At 40.5% G+C, this 17,673-nt stretch overlaps 1 protein-coding gene across 1 annotated transcript in view; it reads left to right on the forward strand.

Moving 5' to 3' along the window:
* The window catches only part of DCHS2 (dachsous cadherin-related 2), a 120,259-nt gene that overhangs the window by 38,431 nt on the left and 64,155 nt on the right, over positions 1-17,673 (forward strand). The window contains exon 2 of the mRNA XM_050895588.1: positions 11,269-11,460. Within this exon, the coding sequence (XP_050751545.1) occupies positions 11,269-11,460 (192 nt within the window). The remainder of the gene's footprint in view (positions 1-11,268; positions 11,461-17,673) is intronic.

Below are 17,673 nucleotides of genomic sequence, written 5' to 3' on the forward strand. Positions count from 1 at the left end.
TGAGACCTTCTCTGGGCTTGAGCAAAGCTGTACATTTTCTGAGGTAACCTTCTGCTAGGGCTCTTTGGGCCAGTAATGATATCTCAAAGGTTGCTTCTCCAGTGACAGCAGGTCTCCAGTTGGCCTGCCATACTATTCTTTCCCATATGTTAAACCACCACATTTACCAAACAAATGCAGCAATTTAGGCAGCCCACGCATGGTCTTTGTTTACTATAAAGGTGTGTATTGGGTTTGCGTGGCAAGGTTTTGGTAGTGGGGGGCTATAGGGGTGGCTTCTGTGAGAAGCTGCTAGAAGCTTCCCCCATGTCCGACAGAGCCAATGCCAGCCGGCTCCAAGATGGACCTGCCGCTGGCCAAGGCCCAGCCCATCAGCCACAGTGGTAGTGCCTCTGGGATAACATATTTAAGAAGGCAAAAAAACCTGCTGCACAACATCAGCCAGGAGGGAGGAGTGAGAATACGTGAGAGAGAAACAACTCTGCAGACACCAAGGTCAGTGAAGAAGGAGGGGGAGGAGGTGCTCCAGGCGCCAGAGCACAGATTCCCCTGCAGCCCGTGGGGAAGACCATGGTGAGGCAGGCTGTCCCCCTGCAGCCCATGGAGGTCCACGGTGGAGCAGATATCCACCTGCAGCCCGTGGAGGACCCCACGCCAGAGCAGGTGGATGCCCGAAGGAGGCTGTGACCCCATGGGAAGCCCGCGCTGGAGCAGGCTCCTGGCAGGACCTGTGGACACATGGAGAGAGCAGCCCACGCTGGAGCAGGTTTGCTGGCAGGACTTGTGACCCTGTGGGGGACCCACACTGGAGCAGTCTGTTCCTGAAGGACTGCACCCCTGTGGAAGGGACCCATGCTGGAGCAGTTCGGGAAGAACTGTAGCCCATGGGAAGGACTCATGTTGGAGAAGTTCGTGGAGGACTGTCTCCCGTGGGAGGGACCCCACGCTGGAGCAAGGGGAAGAGTGTGAGTCCTTCTCCCCCTGAGGAGGAAGGAGCAGCAGAGACAACGTGTGATGAACTGACTGCAACCCCCATTCCACGTCCCCCTGCGTCACTGGGGGGAGGACGTAGAGAATTTGGGAGTGAGGTTGAGCCTGGGAAGAAGGGAGGGGTGGGGGAAGGTGTTTTAAGATTTAGTTTTTATTTTCTCATTATCCTACTCTGATTTGATTGGTAATAAATTAATTTCCCCAGGTCGAGTCTGTTTTGCCCATGATGGTAACTGGTGAGTGACCTCCCTGTCCTTATCTTGACCCATGAGCCTTTTGTTATATTTTGTCTCCCCTGTCCAGCCGAGGAGCGGGAGTGATAGAGCAGCTTTGGTGGGCACCTGGCATCCAGCCAGGGTCAACCCACCAGAAGGTGCAATAACAAACCCTTTTATTCTGACAGCAAAATCAATTTAAGAGATTTCTACCCTGGCTGCTCATTGATCCTTGCTAGTGTGACTCTGAAGTGAACTAGGAAAAGAATTTTTGAAATAATCTGACTAAATACAAATAAAGCTTCTTGGTTTTTATTCTGTTTTCTCTTTCTTTAAATGGAGGAATTTAGCTCTGCTCTTAGTGATCTTGTTCACAGCGTGGCTCCATAAATAGTTGTATCAGTCTAGCCAGGAGTATTGGTTGGAGCATTATGGTTTGTGGGCAGGAATTAGCAGCTCAGACTGGTTTTGGGGCTTGGAAAATGTTTGTACAAACATGTGTAAGTGTGCAGTTTCATCTTGTCTTAAGTCCATATCACTGCTGAAAGAATTTTTAGGCTCTACCTGGACTGCACTTTCCTGCCACCCTCTTACCATTTGCCCTGGGGTCAGCTGCATCAGGAACTGACTTGGCTGAAATCTAATGTTGCACCAATAACGAAGTTTTTATGATGAGCTTTTACTGGATCATCTCCTTGATCTGACTGAAAGTCCAGTTGCACAAACTTGTGTGCCAAAAGGAAGGGGCAGCCGGGTGCAAGGTTGCTTATCCACTTCTGCAGTTCTTCTTTCTCTCCTTTGTAGCATCCTCCTGTAATTTGTCTATTAGAGACACCAGTATAGTCGAAAGATCTTTTTATCGTTAGTGTTCTGTTAAGGTTATACACCTACTCTGCATTCAGGACATGTATTTTGATCATTTAGGCTCAGTTAGATAGTATATCACACTACAGCTTTATAAATACAGTAATTATGTTGAGTGATCTAAGCAAAAAATTGAATTCTTCTAATTAATTTTAATTAATGTAATAATACCTGCTGCCAATAAGTCATATTATCGATTTATTGTTCTAATGGGAAAAACGTCCTAAGCAACAATTTAGCCAGTACCTTAAGTCATGCTTTCTAAACCATCTTATTAAATATAATTTTAAAATTAATCCTGCCACCAAAAGTTAAAACATGCTTCAGTGCGAGATCATTAAAATAACATGTTCTGTACAAAATATTTCTTTATTTGTGTGATAGATATTCTAGATTATTAAACCCATGACTCTTTGCTTTGTGCAATTAGCACAGAATAGGGAAATTTTTGTGCTCTGCTGTTGCTTGGCAGAGGTACTCAGACTTGGAGCTCTGTAGCTTACTAAAGTTAATGAATAAAAATGGATTTGTACTTAAACTTTTAACAGTACATAGCAAGGTTTTAGCATGTTATGAAATCTGAAATTATAGCAGTGTATGTGAGCAGCATTAATGAATGGATGGGCTGCTTTTACTGAAAAGTAGGGGTCTTGACTTTGATGATTAAATAAGGCTTTAGTCCTGCAAATATTTGCTGGTCACTATGAAAATTAGTTTTCCTTCTTCAGAAATATGTTCTCTTTTCATTTCTGTTCTTCCATTTTGCATAGGCAATAAAAATAAATTATGTTCTATTTGGTTATATTTGCACAATAAGAAGGAAGGCAATGTAGACCAAATAGACCGACAGAGTAGATGTTCCTTTTTAGCAGATGTTTTTGGTGCTGGAACCTAAGCTTCCTGCTCCCAAAACACGTTTTATAACCACTACTCTTCCATATAATAAGTAGGCATTAGCAGCACTGCTGCTTGCTATGAATTCGGACGTCAACAACTGTATTTGTTGATCCTATTGGTGTGTTAAGAGTGATAAGGGCATGTCTTCCAGATTGGACCTGCTTCCCACACTTCTGGATCCCGACTAGCGTCAGTGGGATTTAGTGGCTCGTGCTGTTTTGCAGGAGGCATAGCAACAAAACTGAAGGCATGTCAGGAACTTTTGGGTTAAATAGGAAAGAATTCAGGCTCTGGCTAGCATCAGAGCAGGAATTGCAGGTTACTATACAGACTGAAATGCCCAGTTCTTCCTGGATCTGGACTTGGCTTGCTGGATGACATCTGGTTTTCAGAATGAAAGCATGATGCTGTAACGTACTTATGCTGTTTTCTCTTCCAGTGATTTTCATCTTTCTTGCTTTCTGTAGACTAACTGAAAGCAGTAAATCAAAGATATGTCAATATTTTTATTGGCAGGTTTGTTCATTGTCATTAGTTATGTACATAGACGAGCAGAGAAGGCAAAGAGCTAAAACCTCATAATCATTCATCAAATAAAATATGTTTCCTTTCATTTACTTGGCTTGGGGAAGATACAGAATGTTATAAAAAAATCAGTGTGTTATTAAAAAGATAAAAATCAGTGTGATCTGTTATGAGAGATTCGTATGTGAAGTGGGGTTAGTCCTACCTTGTTTTAAAACCTCATAGTTTCTTGGGAATTTCTATACAACTCATGCGGACCCCCACATGCAAAAAAAAAAAAAAAGCAGGTAAGCACAAAATGCATTTGCTGAACCATTTTGTAACTGTTTGAAAGGCCAAAACCAAAAGCCTTATCATAATTAAGAAATCTAATGCTTACTTGAGGTTACAGTGAATAGCACGTTGCACATGCTGTCACTGAGCACAGAGGGTGTCCACCCTCTTTCTCTGCTTGCGTTTAGGCTTCTGTACTTTCACTTTAAAGGCTGTTGAGATTTAATTAATGAATGTTTCTGGTGGGACTTTGAATGAAGCAATTATGAGCACCTTTGGAAAACTGATGACAGTTCTGGAGTGACCTGAGGGAATTGGCACCTGCTGCAGGAGAGGTTAGCAAGGTCGTGTCTGGGTAGTGCTTACTGTCAGTTGTTCAGCTGTGGTAGTCTCCATGCTATAGTAGATGAAAAGAAAGCAGAAAGATTGACATTAGTCAAGTCCATTCACCTTACTAGCACAGTGGAGATATTTTGCATCAGAGCAAGGATGAGGACTAAGGATTTTGCTATTTTTTGTTTTTTCGAGTATGTGGTACCTGTGGTGGTTGGCAAAGTAAGCATCAATGCCAGTTGAATGTTCAGCTTAAATTCCGGATATTATTTTGATTTGTGGCTTTCCAGGTGGGGTCCAGTTTGAGGATGAGGAGTGGGGCTTTCTCTGTTGTCAATGCAAGTTGTTGTTCAAGGACAGGCTGTTAAGTCCTCAGGCAAACAGTTCCTGTTCTTGAAGTCAAGGCTCATGCCTTTAGGACTTCAGCAAGTAGATCTGAAGCTTTATTCCTATTTCTGTACGTTAAACCTGCCGTACCAGGGAGATGGGCAGTGATCGTGCATGTTGAGACAGACAAAAATCCAGAGAAGTAATGTATTTATTAAAACTCTTGAGGTTTGATGTCAAGCATTATTGTCTGCACTGCCTCAGGCAGCTATGAGGTAAAGGTCATTGGTTTGTATTTTATATACTATTTTCTTGCCAACCAGGGTTATAAGTGAGGGCACTGAATTGAAGACATCTGATGACGTGTGTCTGGCAGCTCACGTGCTAATCTCACAGGTACGGTAACACTCAAACGACTCTTGAAGAATATCAACTACCAGTTATTTCACTGCCAGTATTTCTACAATCTCATTTTACTGACAACATGCTGCCAACACAGGCTGCTCCTCTCCTTCCTTGTGGCCATGGACCTGGCACGAAGGTCTGGTGTAGCAGATACTTCCACAGCACTGGTGGTCAGCCGTTCTGGTGGCCAGCCGTTCTGGTGGCATTTGGGCTGCCTGCATGTGGAATTGCAGCGCTCATCTGGTAAGGGTCTGCCATCAGGCATTGCCATACCACCATGAACAGGCCTGCTGTCCTGTCCTTCAGTCCTTTAAGTGGAAGGATGTTGGACTTTGTGTTGGTGACGTCTTCAGGACAGGACTATGCTTACAGCATTCATCAGCAGCATAACTCTATCGTTGAACAGTTTCCTTTCAGTTTCCTGGTAGTTTCCCTATGTCTGTATCCGTCTACTTTGTCCTGTCTTACATTTTGATGATGACTATTTTGGAGTAGTGGAGTATGCTTTTATTTACCCTACATTCTGATTTTCGTTAAAACTGTCTGCTGGCAATTAACTTGCTTTTCACAATATCAGTACAACTGAAAGAATTAAACACACTTTTTATGCACAAAATAAAAATCTGTCTTACGCTCTGACCTTAAGAGTCCCCCAAACAGATTTTATGAGCTATGAAAGCTGCATCTTGGTTAGCTGAAATCAAACGGAGTAAACTTGACAAAATATGTGGTATGGGAGCAATTCTTAAGCCATGAAAAATTGATTTAATATTTTTTAGTCTCATTTAATTGCTGTCAGAGATGACCACTGTCATGAGTTATTTGGCCAAACTGCTTGCTCTTTCCCATTGTAGTCTACTTTTATTCTGTCCATCTGAAAGCCATAGAATTAATTCTGGTCACCTACATGTGAAATTCAGCATTGCAAAGCAGTCAGCTTTAAGGCTGCATACTCTAAATCCTAGAAATGGTCTTTATATAGGTCCTGAATTTTTGATCCGCACATTTAATAAGATTGTATTTTCTGATGTGGTTTTGTGTGCACAAGTCATTTCTCCCATTTTGCATATAATATAAAATATTTGCTCTGCTTTTCAAAATATATTCAATTGTTACAAAACAGGAAGTAATGCCTAGGAAAGAAAGTAAAGAAAGCTAAATCTATAGACAGGAACTTTATTTTAATCTGTTGAAATGGTAGGATGACACAGTTAAATATATGCTGGAGGATTTTGAAGCAGTGGAAATGAAAAAAAAAAGGGGGGGGGGACTTTTCTCTTAAAATGCCTTGGTGTTTAAAACAATCTTGGCTTTAGGAGCTGATATAATTCTCTATAATCTTGTTTACTATTAATTTATTGGTAACACTGTTTCACGCCCGTAAAATATGGGGACGTATTGCCCATTGCTGTGAGTTGTCATTGTTCCACTGAAGTGAATGGAACCAGCTGAGGATCTGCCAAACGTTTGCTTTCTGTAAGCTCTAAAGTCTCACCTTCCTCAGCATAGCACTGAAAAATATGTTTCTGTTCCCTCCTATTTAAGTGTATTGCCAGCATTTTTTTCTCCATTCAAACCTGCCCATGTGTTATAAGATTAAAGTGTGAATAAAATCATAAACCTAGATGAGGTTAATGATCCTTACACAGTGGTTCCCTTTATTTTCATTTCTCTAAGATCAGCCCCTCTTTCCGTATGCAAATAGAAGGTTATTTCTGTACTTCCAACACTGTCTAATTTTCTTTCTTTCTTTCTTTCTCTTCCTACACCCTTTGGTGTCTACCAGTTTCCACCATTTATTCTCCTTATGCAGTAGTCTGTCTGAACATCACATAGATGGATCAGGTTTTTTTAATTGTTTCCCTCGGTCCCCCTTTTTCCTTGTCTTGAGAGGATGTCTACATTCTGACCGTTTATTACTTTATTGGTAGCATCAACAGGACAGAAGAAACTTTCTTTTTCTCTGATGAATTTGCAGTCTAGACAGTGTACAAACAGACTAAAGGACATAGGCTACAGAAAGCATGACTGACGGGAGAAGTCCAGCCAGTAGCTATCCATACCATGACTTTTGTTGGCTTTTAAAAATGTTTCTTGGGGAAATACTTCATCCTGTAGTTACTTATTCCCAAGTTTACACTCCTTAATAACATACGTCTTCAACTTAGTGTATTGAAAACATATTTGGTGAAAGAATGAGAAAGGCCCTGTAAGCATAACCCTTCCTTTTACCCTCTTTGTTTTCTCCTAGATGCCAATCTCATATTCAGCCTGTCAGAACAGAGGTGTTACAGATTTGGTAGTCTCTTGCCTCCCACATCTCCAAGGCATATAAATCCTTTCAGCTCTACTGCCAACATACAACACTCTTGATCAATCCACTGTGAAAATTCCTGCTGCTGCCTTCATTTCCTCCTGTTTGGACTGCTGTAATTCACAGCTCTCAGGCACTTAACTGCTGTAATACTCCGTAGGATTGGTACTAGCGCAGTATGCTATCATAACCCAACGTGTTTTGGACAGTGACTACCGTGTGCTTTAATTTCTAAAATCTGTGATAACTTGGTCTCTTAACTGTATCACAAAACTTGAATTTGTTAGCAGTTTTTCACTGGATTCCTTCTTCTAAATCAGCTTGCATCGACTTGATGATCTTGGGGGTCTTTTCCAACCTGAATGATTCTATGATAATAGTTAATTGCTCCCCTGACCTCAGGTATAGTGCCATTCAACCTCAGCTCTGTCTGCTACAGTAAATTTTTCATTCACTTTTAATTCCAGATTCTTCCCTCTTCAGATCAAAGGTTCCATGGTGAGTGATTGAAAAAAGGACTATTATGTGGGTAGAAATTGGATGGATGTGACGGACTTGAACAGGGAGAAAGATCATATTTTTGTGAATGCAAAAATTGATGCCACTTAGTTCTGCTGCCTGAGAGATGATTAAAGTAATTGAAGTTGATCACAATTAGACCTTCAAATTTGTATTGCTTTGGACTGAAGCATTTTTATTTAAATTCGTCATTCATTATGCCTTTGCATGTATTGTTCAAAGTCTGAGGACTGCATAATTTACAAGAAAGAAAACAAGTTGCTGAACATAATGGGCTAAACTTCTAACAATACCCTCGAATTTCACACCCGTAATTAATCACCCACGCTCAATTGCAGGCATAAATGTTAGCATTTACACATGTAACTGCTTGCAGGCACAGGGAGACAGAACCTTTCAGTATTGTCACCCGCATTAGATTTCAGGCACAAGAAATAAATTGAAATACTTTGTTTACAAGAGCCAAGTGAATTACTGTTCCATAGCATCAGGGTGGCAGAGTACCAAGAGCACACTAGACTTATGTTTTATTATTTTTTATGATAGAAATAACAAAGTACAAGGCTGGTGAAATATGTGTGTTGTAGACTTGATTTATATACAGCTGTAAAGCATTTTTAGGGCCGGATATTTGTTTGGCTGAAGTTGAGTGTGAGTTTTGCCTTTAACTTACCCAAAACGAGCAGTTGGACTGGGGGCAGGAGCGGCCGCATGTTGCACCCTCTGCAGCAGCTATAGGATGCAAACTGCAAGGGCATGAAAGGGACATGAAGGGCTCTGCAAGCACAGGGCTCCCCTGGAGGAGCTTTCTGTTTGCAGCACCAGAAAATCTGGTAAAATGGCCTTCAGTGCTGTGAGAAACCATTTTTCGGGGGGGAAGATGCATTGGAGTATGTGGTGCAATTACAGTCACAGTGGTACCTCTTCTGAAATACAGCAAATCTCGAGCATACCATGCAGAAGTGGAGAAGTCCACAGGGTGCTTAAAAACAAACAAACAAACCGCAACAAGCAAAAAAAATAATTGAAATAACGTGTATCTTTTGGGCTATCTGTCATTTTAAAATTCTGATTGAAGTAACTGGTCTAGAGTAAGTTTTAGCTTCATAATTTGCCTTGGCACTTTTTACTTGGTTTCCCTTTCTCCACTTCTATGCTTCAGCCTTCCCAAGCCATGTTTTCATTCATTTGGTTTTAATTCAGTCCCAGTTCAGTATCTCAATGCCAAAACAATTTCTCTGTGGGCAAAGAAGTGAGTGTGTGATGAAGGCACTGACTGGTTTTTAAGGCCGTGTTTGTACTAGTAGGAGAAGCAGCCAAAGGCTGTTCTGGGGCCATAAGGCCAAATGACCTGGTACAGCTTGTGTCCATGCAGCTAAATTCATTTACATCCCCAGAACAGGATGACCTCATCCAAACTTCTTGCTAGGAATAGTCCCTGGCCTGGCCTGCTTGGTCTTTTTTGAAACAGTGTCAGTCGTTTGTATGGGCAGTCATGTGCAGACCTCCACCTTTGCCCTGTCTGTGGTGGAAGGCTGTGGGTCTCACCTTACCAACCTGGGTCAGGTGCAGGCGATGGCTAGCACAGGTCTTCTCTGTGAACTCCCGCCACTTCTAACTCTTGGGCTTCGTGGTAGTAAGGTTTCCAAAGCTCCGTTAAGGTCTTCAGGCATTGTACTTTCACAGGTAGGCTGATGGAAAAAACACAGGATTTGTCATCTTCAAAGAATAAGTAGAAAATGAAACCAAGTGAGGAGGAGAAATCCTGTAAGTATCTCCAATAATGACAAATTAGAGAACTAAAAATACTGGCGCTCTCAATGTATACATACTTATATAAATTATTTTCTTCTGAGATGTTTGTAAATTTAAGTGAAAGCTTTCACAATGGAACATGCTAGAGAAGAGCCAAACTCAGCACAAAACGTTTTGTTATCAGAGATCTTAGGGCAAGAAAATTGAAGGCGCAATGTACAAAACTATTCAAATACATATTTAACCAATCCACCCCTGGTCCAAAGAGCAAGAGTTTCACGCTCGAGCATCCTCTTGACTTGACTTTTGGTGACTGGTGAAGCAGCACAGTTGTGTCGTGGTGCTAATGCAGCTGGGCAGCATTTGTTCCTTGGCCCTGTTGGGGATGCAGGGGGGGGTGGGAGGTCTCTGGCGCAGCGCTGGCTGCTCAGGGCTGTGTCCACTTGGGTCTCGAAACTCCAAGGATGGAGACCCCAGCCCCTCTGGGCAGGGAGCCTCTTCTAGTGCTGAATCATCTTCACAGTGAAAATATTGCCTTAGGTCCAGCCAGTACCTCTCCAGCTTCAGCTTGTGACCACTGTTTCCCCATCTCCTGCCCTGCCCTTGAGGACAGAGCCTGGTGTTGTCTTTCCAGTAACCTCCTCTTGGGCATGGGAAGGCGGCTATTAAATCCCCCTCAAAACTTCTCTTCTCCAGCCTAAACAAGCCCAGATCCCTCAGCCTCTCTTCATGCAAGGCACATGTATATGGTATTGCTACGGTAAGCATTTATTAAAATATTTTAAAAGGTATGTTGATTTCTGTCTCCCCCCATGTGTGTAAAAAGAAAAATATTAGTATTAGAAAAAAACTTACAGGTATGTTCTGTATTAAAATTTAAAATCACCTGATGGTTTTAAATTATTGGGTTTTTGTACTTTCTAGACTAGTCAGTGCCTTAATCACACATTCAGTTAAAGGGCATTGACCTCCTACTGTTTGTGTAATGCCTTGTGAGTCCCTTAAAACCCAGGTGATGCAGCATCTTGAGAGTCACCCCAGGTTTTCACGTCTTGTTTGGGATTTACAGCAGAATTCACGCTGCTTTTTAGTTGTACTTAATATGGCTGAAAAGAAAAGATGTTAGGCTTGTTTGTCATTCAGCAGTTACAGATGCGTGCAAGACTACACTGGCAAGGTAATTAAGTCTCTCGCAGGGACTTGCTGCCGTCTGCGCATCTCTTGCTTTGTACTGTGTATGCACGTGACGGTCACGTTTAGTTGTGTTGGTAGAGCTCTGGCTCCTTGGAGAGAGGACTGGAGATTAAAATCCCCTCCAGTCCTTAACTTGTATGGATCATTGTGCCACCAAGCCCTCTTTCAAATGAAAACTAAATTAAGCTCTGAGGACTCTTTTAGAAAATACATTAGGTAAGAATGTCTTGCAGCACTTTTCTGATCTCCGGGTGATGTGATTTTCATAAGACCTACCTCCACTGGTAAAAATAACATGAAGGGAAAGTAGCTTAAGATATGGCCTACTGACATGGCTTAATGTGTGTATGGCTTTTCCAGTTATGGGAAGTCTGCTTGGTTGAGACAGTCATTGACAGTTAAACAAGTAATGTTACAGACAGGTCTAATCGATCTTATATGCTTGTTGCAATAATTACACTGTCAGTAGCTGAGTCATTATTTTACAAACTGCAGACAGATGGCTTAGGTAGCAGAGTGTGTTTGTATTTATTGTGTGTGTGCACATTTGCTTTTACAACACAAAGAGGTAACTTTAAAACAACATGTCTGTGATTTTTGAATGAATGAGTAATAGTTTCACTGGTTTCATTTTTTATCTCTGTTGTTTCCCTACAGGTCAAGGCAACAGATGCAGATGCCGACCAGTTTGGTGAAATTGAGTATTTTCTTTACGATGGATTTCATTATTATGAAAAATCCAAAGCCTTCCAGATTGACCCACATACTGGTCAGATCTGTGTGTCTCAAGACATTGACAGAGAAGGAGATCCAACCACTTATGATCTCTTAGTAAAAGCTACAGATGGGGTAAGTTTCACCTTTCCATACTGCCAGATTTGTGAATGCATTTGCAAATTTGGATGTGCTGTATACTTTTGAATGAGAATGTAATGAGTATGTAAAAATTGCATGAATTTGAATAAAATTTCTTACCTCTACAGAAGGCAGAAAGTGATGCTTCATGAACCATAAATTTTGACCCAGATTGATAAAATTGGCTGTGAAATCCCTGATTACTCCTAAACAAGTTGTTGAAAACCATTTCTAGGCTGTGTTAGTCTCTGCTGATTTTTCTGCTCCTCTTGGAACCAGTGGACTCCAGGTTACCTGTGCTCCCTGCTTTCAAGATGACTGCAGCAGTAATAAACCAGTAACTTGTGCTAGAGTTGTGTGGCTACTGTAGGTTCCAGTGATTTTCCTGGATAAATTCCTTGTCCTTTCTAGCTAGCTGATGCCATTGCTGCTGCTGTGGCTGGGTATAGCCTCCCTGCAGCAGCATGTCTGAAAGTTTTCTCACTTTACAAGATCTGGTGCTTGGAAGTGGGTATTCATGGTACAGCGAGGACAGGGTGGTTGTATGTGCCTGAAATAGTCCATTTCAGAGCTCTGTTTGGCAAGGAGGGTGAGATGATGTTCGTTGTGGTGGGGACACATCGAGATGTGTGGGTGTGGACACCTGGTCTACCCGGTGCCACATAACAGAAAATTTTGGTAGTGTGACTCCTGAGAAAGACTGGAAGAAAATAATGCCTGGGTTAATTTTGTTATGAAAGTATCCAAAGGCGATTTGCAATGAGAGGCCCATAAGGAGACCAGCTAGTACTTTTCTTAACTTTCTTCAGCTTTAGTAGTGAACTGTAGAAGAGGCTGAAGAAAAAGGTTACTGGTTGTCTTCACATGTTAAAATTAACATAAGGACACTTTTGAAAATGTTATTCAGGTCACATTTTGCAGCACAATTTGAGCTGAAGAACGTTGAAATTAAGTTATTTCATGCTATACAGTCTTTATTTCATACTTTGAATATTAACCTTGCATTTAAGATACTGTCCTAAGCGTATCTAATATAAATTTTTAAAAATGCAGTTGTGCTAGAAATACTGTATTTTTCATTAAAATGTCTGTGCTTTTTGTTACAGTACACTGAAGAAACTTAGTGAACTATTATTTCCATATTCATGAGTAGATGAACTTAAATAGCTGCAGTTGATGCTTGGTATTAATTGTTGCATTTTGAGAATGTCGCAGTTGAGGATATATTTGTATGCTGTTGAATTTGGATATATGTGTAATAGTTAAGCAATTCACCTGCTTTTTTTTAGCTATCACTATTCAGTGTTTATTTCAGAGGCTACAGAAGCATTCTCTTGTATTAATAGTGCCTTTTCTTCCCCATAGATTTCTTTTGAGGAGAAACAATTATATAGGAGTATATTCTTTTGTTTGTTTGTATGTTTGTTTCCTGACTGTATCTTATTTGAACGTCTACTAATTTAAGAATGTAAGTCTTTTTGTTAGGACAGTGTCTGTAATCTTTACAGCAGAAGTAAGTCTATGTGATCATTTTGGAATTTCTCTGATTTGTGATTTCTGTCTTCAAAATTCCTTTCTAGGCAAAATTTTGTAGTCTACACCTGAGTACAGATATCCAAGCCTTGAAGAGTAAAGCAGTCAGTATTACAATGTATAACAGCAGAAAATTATGTATTCTGCTATACTTCATCACTTCATTTTTCCTCTCATTCACATGTTTTGAAGCTGTATAAATGTAAAGAACACATACACATATCTGGAATATCAGGATTAGTCTTATTAATAAAGGCTATGTGAGAGCTGGACAATAGCAGTGAAATTCTGACAAGTTTCGAAGATATCCAGTCTGGTCCAGAAGATTATTTTGAAAATGTAAAAGAAAATAGGTTTACGTGAAAAAAGCTTGATGCATTTTTTGGTTAAATTATTGCTCTAGTGATAAATCTTACATCAAAAGTTAAAGGAAAACAGCCAGTGCATTGAAACTACAGAGTATTTAATTTATAAATTGGTCTGTCATTTATCTTCATTTAGGGACCTTGTGTTTTCAGAAGTTTAATAATGGGGAGAGGGGTTCAATTTTTGATTGCTTTGTCTGTGACAGGCAGGACTTTATCTTTTTACTGGAAGTCAGCACTTTGTAGATCCCATAGATTTCTAAAAATTTGCTCATTTGACACCTAAATACTAAGGCACCTAAATTCAATATTAGCTTTTCAAAATTGTCAGTAGACCTGAACTTATGTTAAGCCACTCTCCACCTTTACAGCAGAATTATAGTAGGATATTTTATCTCCTGGCATTCCGCTGCTGATTTTGATGGATTAAAGACGTTAGGTGTGGGGTTCAAAGTAGAGGCTATGATCAGGGGAGAAATGTGTACAGAAAAGACAGAGGAAGAGTGAAGGGTCACTGTTGACAAAGGTGGGGGAGAGAGATGAAAAGGAAAGAAAATAACAAAGTTAATTAGAAATAAGGAGGAAAAGAAAGTATTTTCCAGGTGGTGCTCAGTTTATCTTACAGCAAAACTATCAGTTTCCTCCACCTGTTCATGCCTACTCCATTACACGGTTTTGGAGCTTGTTGGTCACATCTTTTATGCATTATGTAGAAAGCGTAATTGGAGAACTGAAATTGCACACAAGAGCCTGTGGAGGGGCAAGTGGAAAACAGATTCTGTTAAACTGGTGTTAAATAAACATCCCATGAGAGCTTGTGGGAGCACTGTCACTGATTAAGTGGGGACAAGACTGATCATAGTATTAGCATTTAGCCTTTTCAGTAGACAGCATCAGTTTTGGTCCCAAAGTCACTTACTTCACAAACATATTTGGTACTCCTCCTTGAAATGCTTTTATATGAAAAGAAATCATGTAGCTAGGTTTATAGAAAGGTATTTGCACTGAATCCCACAGCATCTGCATCTAGCCCTCTCCTTGGGTCTCTGAACTGTGGCAGACTGAGAGCTGTTCCAGTAAGTGAGGGTGACCCTCCTGTGATTCACATGCCAGCTCTGCCTGGGACACCCCCCGTTCAAGCTGCACCCTTAGTCACAACAGCTGTATTTATGCACTTTTGACAGATCAGAAACAGTTTCAGTAGGCATTTGCGGAGTCTGAATTTACAGTCAGCTGAAAATTTCTTGTAATGATGCTAAAATTCTAATTTTTTTTCTCTCTCTGGAAAAAAAAAAATCAGATGAAAGTATGTTGCTTGGGGAACTTCCACAAGCACGAGAGAGATTTAGATCAGAGATACTGTGAAATCAGGACTTGCAAAAGGAAAATATGGAAAAACAAGAATTCTAATAAAAGTATATGCATGTTTCCAAAGCAGTATAGGGGACAAAATTAGTACTTTTTTTGTTTTTTAATATGTGCAAATTAAGTCTGATATGTTTTAATTCTTCTGTTTGGCTTTGTTTTGTTTGCTTTCACAAAGTGATTGAAACAGACACTCCATTGTGTGTTATTCCCTATATGCTCGGGGGTCTCTAAACTACTGCATATGTAAATTTATGCTTCCTTTATGCTTGTTTTGTGTACTTCTGCCTTAAAGAATCTTAACGTGAATTCATTTTTGTACAGGAAACCTTTTTTTTTTAACAGCACACATTTTTGCTGCTGTACGGTGGCAAATTTTGTTGCTGTCATGCATAGTTCAATCATTTTGTGTATTCATTTGCATTTTTTATGATGCCCATCACCGCTCTTTTTCTTTCAACCAAAGAAACAGTAATGATTGCAGCTGTTAAAGAAAACCTGTCACAATCCAGAGAAAATTAATTGGAATAATGCTAATTTAAATTCTGTCTAGTGGCATTTGTACTGTCTGCTTACAGACAACAGTTGTCTGGCCTTCAAAGCCAAAATCTGAGTTGCACAATCTTGGGGTTGGTGCACAATGGAGTGTCCGACCTTGACTCAGGGAGGAGCTGGCCCACACAGTTTTCTTCAAAATCTGGGGAAGACCAGATGACCTACGTTTGTGAAAGCTGCTACCAGGCATGGACCAATTCCAGCAGCAAACATCTCTGTAGGTAACACAGTACACATGCCAGTGTACCGACTCTCTTCATCAGTGTGGCAAGAAGTTTCAAGAACTGCAGAGCACAGGCAGGACATTCTTCCACTCTTTGTCCCCCACCAGTATAAGAGGTGCCACACACCACATCTGTATACCCTACTGAAAGTCCAGACGTTTGGGTTTGTGGGGTTTTTTTGTCTTTTCCCTTTGCAGAGTGGACTGGCTTGGTTTTGTTTTCTCCAAGTGAGGTTCTTGAGTGCTGTGATAGGACTGTGCTTAATGATGATTTAAAGGCTGCCATTTGGGTGGGAGGCAATTAAAAGTCTTATAATCTTAATACTAATCAACTGGAGATGAAAAGAAGCATCCTTGTATCTTTTGTAAGGAATGCTAGGTCTTCAGTTTTTCAGCTGCTACATAATCATTGCAAAAGGTTCAATACACCATTGGCAGGTGTATTAGTGACTCTCTTACTGCCTTTCTGCGTAGAAAAATACTTTGTTCTTCATCTCTTGCTTTTTGGTAAACCACACTGCTTGTCCCATTCTCTTTGTCTTTTACACTGAAGCAATTGAAACGTAGAGATAAGCACTCGACGCTCACAGGCAAAGCTTCTGAAGAAGTCAAGGCTTTTGAAATAATTGGCGATGTCTTTCTATTTTGACAGCATTATGACTTCAAGTTGACATATCTTTTAGGTTTAACAAAAAAAAAAAAGAAAATAAGCCTTCATGTCAGAGATCCTGTATATCACAGTTTAGTTTGGAACAAAAATTTGACAGCGCAGTTCACCGACAAAAATGCTGTGGTGGAAATCGTGATGGATTCTTAAGCATTTTACAGCATCAAGATGAAGAAATACAGCTATTCAAAATAGCACCATTTCTACGTATTAAGCTAGAGTCTCTCCTGCCAAAGGCGGGATAATTTTTTTTTTTTTTTTTGAGACATGATAAAGAGGTGTACTAATAGCTTTATATTTTCATATGGATTTGGTCCTGCCAAAGTAATGAAAATACTACTTGTGGTTATTTTGACTTGGTGGTAGTTTGTTATGTCCCCCTTTTGTTCCACAGGGGACACAACTCTCAGGAGTCTGACAAAGAAGCCATTGTAACTGTGACCTTTTGTTGCATCAAACAGCACAACAATAGTTAAAAATACTTGAACATTTGAGAAAAGGGATTTCAAAATGAACAACTGTGGCTTTCTGTTCCTTGTAACATGTTTTGACAAATGTAATTTTCTGTCAGCAACAGACTTGTTTAAATCAGCCTTCATATTTTGGAAGATCTACTATATCGGGCTTGTTTCTGAGTAGATGAAGTATATCCATGTGGTTAGAAATAGAAGCAGTTTGTTCCTTCTCACTTGGGATGATACCTAAAAATTTTCATAGCCAGAGCAAGAATTGGGCCATAACCAGTTAATATTGTAAGTTAGTAAGTTAATATCATACTTGACTCCTGTATGAGGGGATACACTGCTTCTTCAGGAAAAGAAGGATCTGTCTCCATCATAAAATTTGGTCTGTCTTCTGAGAGAATAGATTCCCCCATATACTTAGAATTAATCAATTTCCAAAGACTTTGCAGTCTTTACATGACTCTTTAGGATAAATACAAATTGGCTGCAGAGTGGGGTAGGTTTTTTTTTTTAATGTCTGTTTAGCAATAATGAAACTTGGAAGAAGCAGTTTGACACAAGTTCTCATGAGTTTTTGCAGTTTGGTTTCATGCTGTTCCAACCATCTTTTTAGATGCTTTTTATTCTTGACCTCACTTCTTCCTTGGCCCTCTTCCCTTAAAAGTGTTTCTGATTTCTGTCCTAAAGTACCTGAAAGCTGTGGAGCCACAGAGCATCTTCTGACAGTGAACAGAGCACATGGGGACCCCTTTTTAGCTCCTGTGCAGGGATTTCCTTCCTATGGAAATCAGGGTACTGGGGAAGGGACTCACACTGAAGTGGGTTTGGGGTGTTGGCAGTGAGCCCACTAGATCTGCACATCTCCACTTCTCCATATCAGCACAGGGTTTCATGGCTGTCTCAGTAGTTTTGAGGCTGATGCTAGCCCAGTACCCTTCACAGTCCTGGTCCCCAGGCATGTGTCCTGGCTGGTGGCTGCCTCTGCAGCAGCGTGAGCCCTGGAATTATGCCATGCCTTATTTTCTTTGGAAGAAA

The sequence above is a fragment of the Gymnogyps californianus genome, chromosome 4, assembly GCF_018139145.2.
Source record: "Gymnogyps californianus isolate 813 chromosome 4, ASM1813914v2, whole genome shotgun sequence".
NCBI classification, from domain to species: domain Eukaryota; kingdom Metazoa; phylum Chordata; class Aves; order Accipitriformes; family Cathartidae; genus Gymnogyps; species Gymnogyps californianus.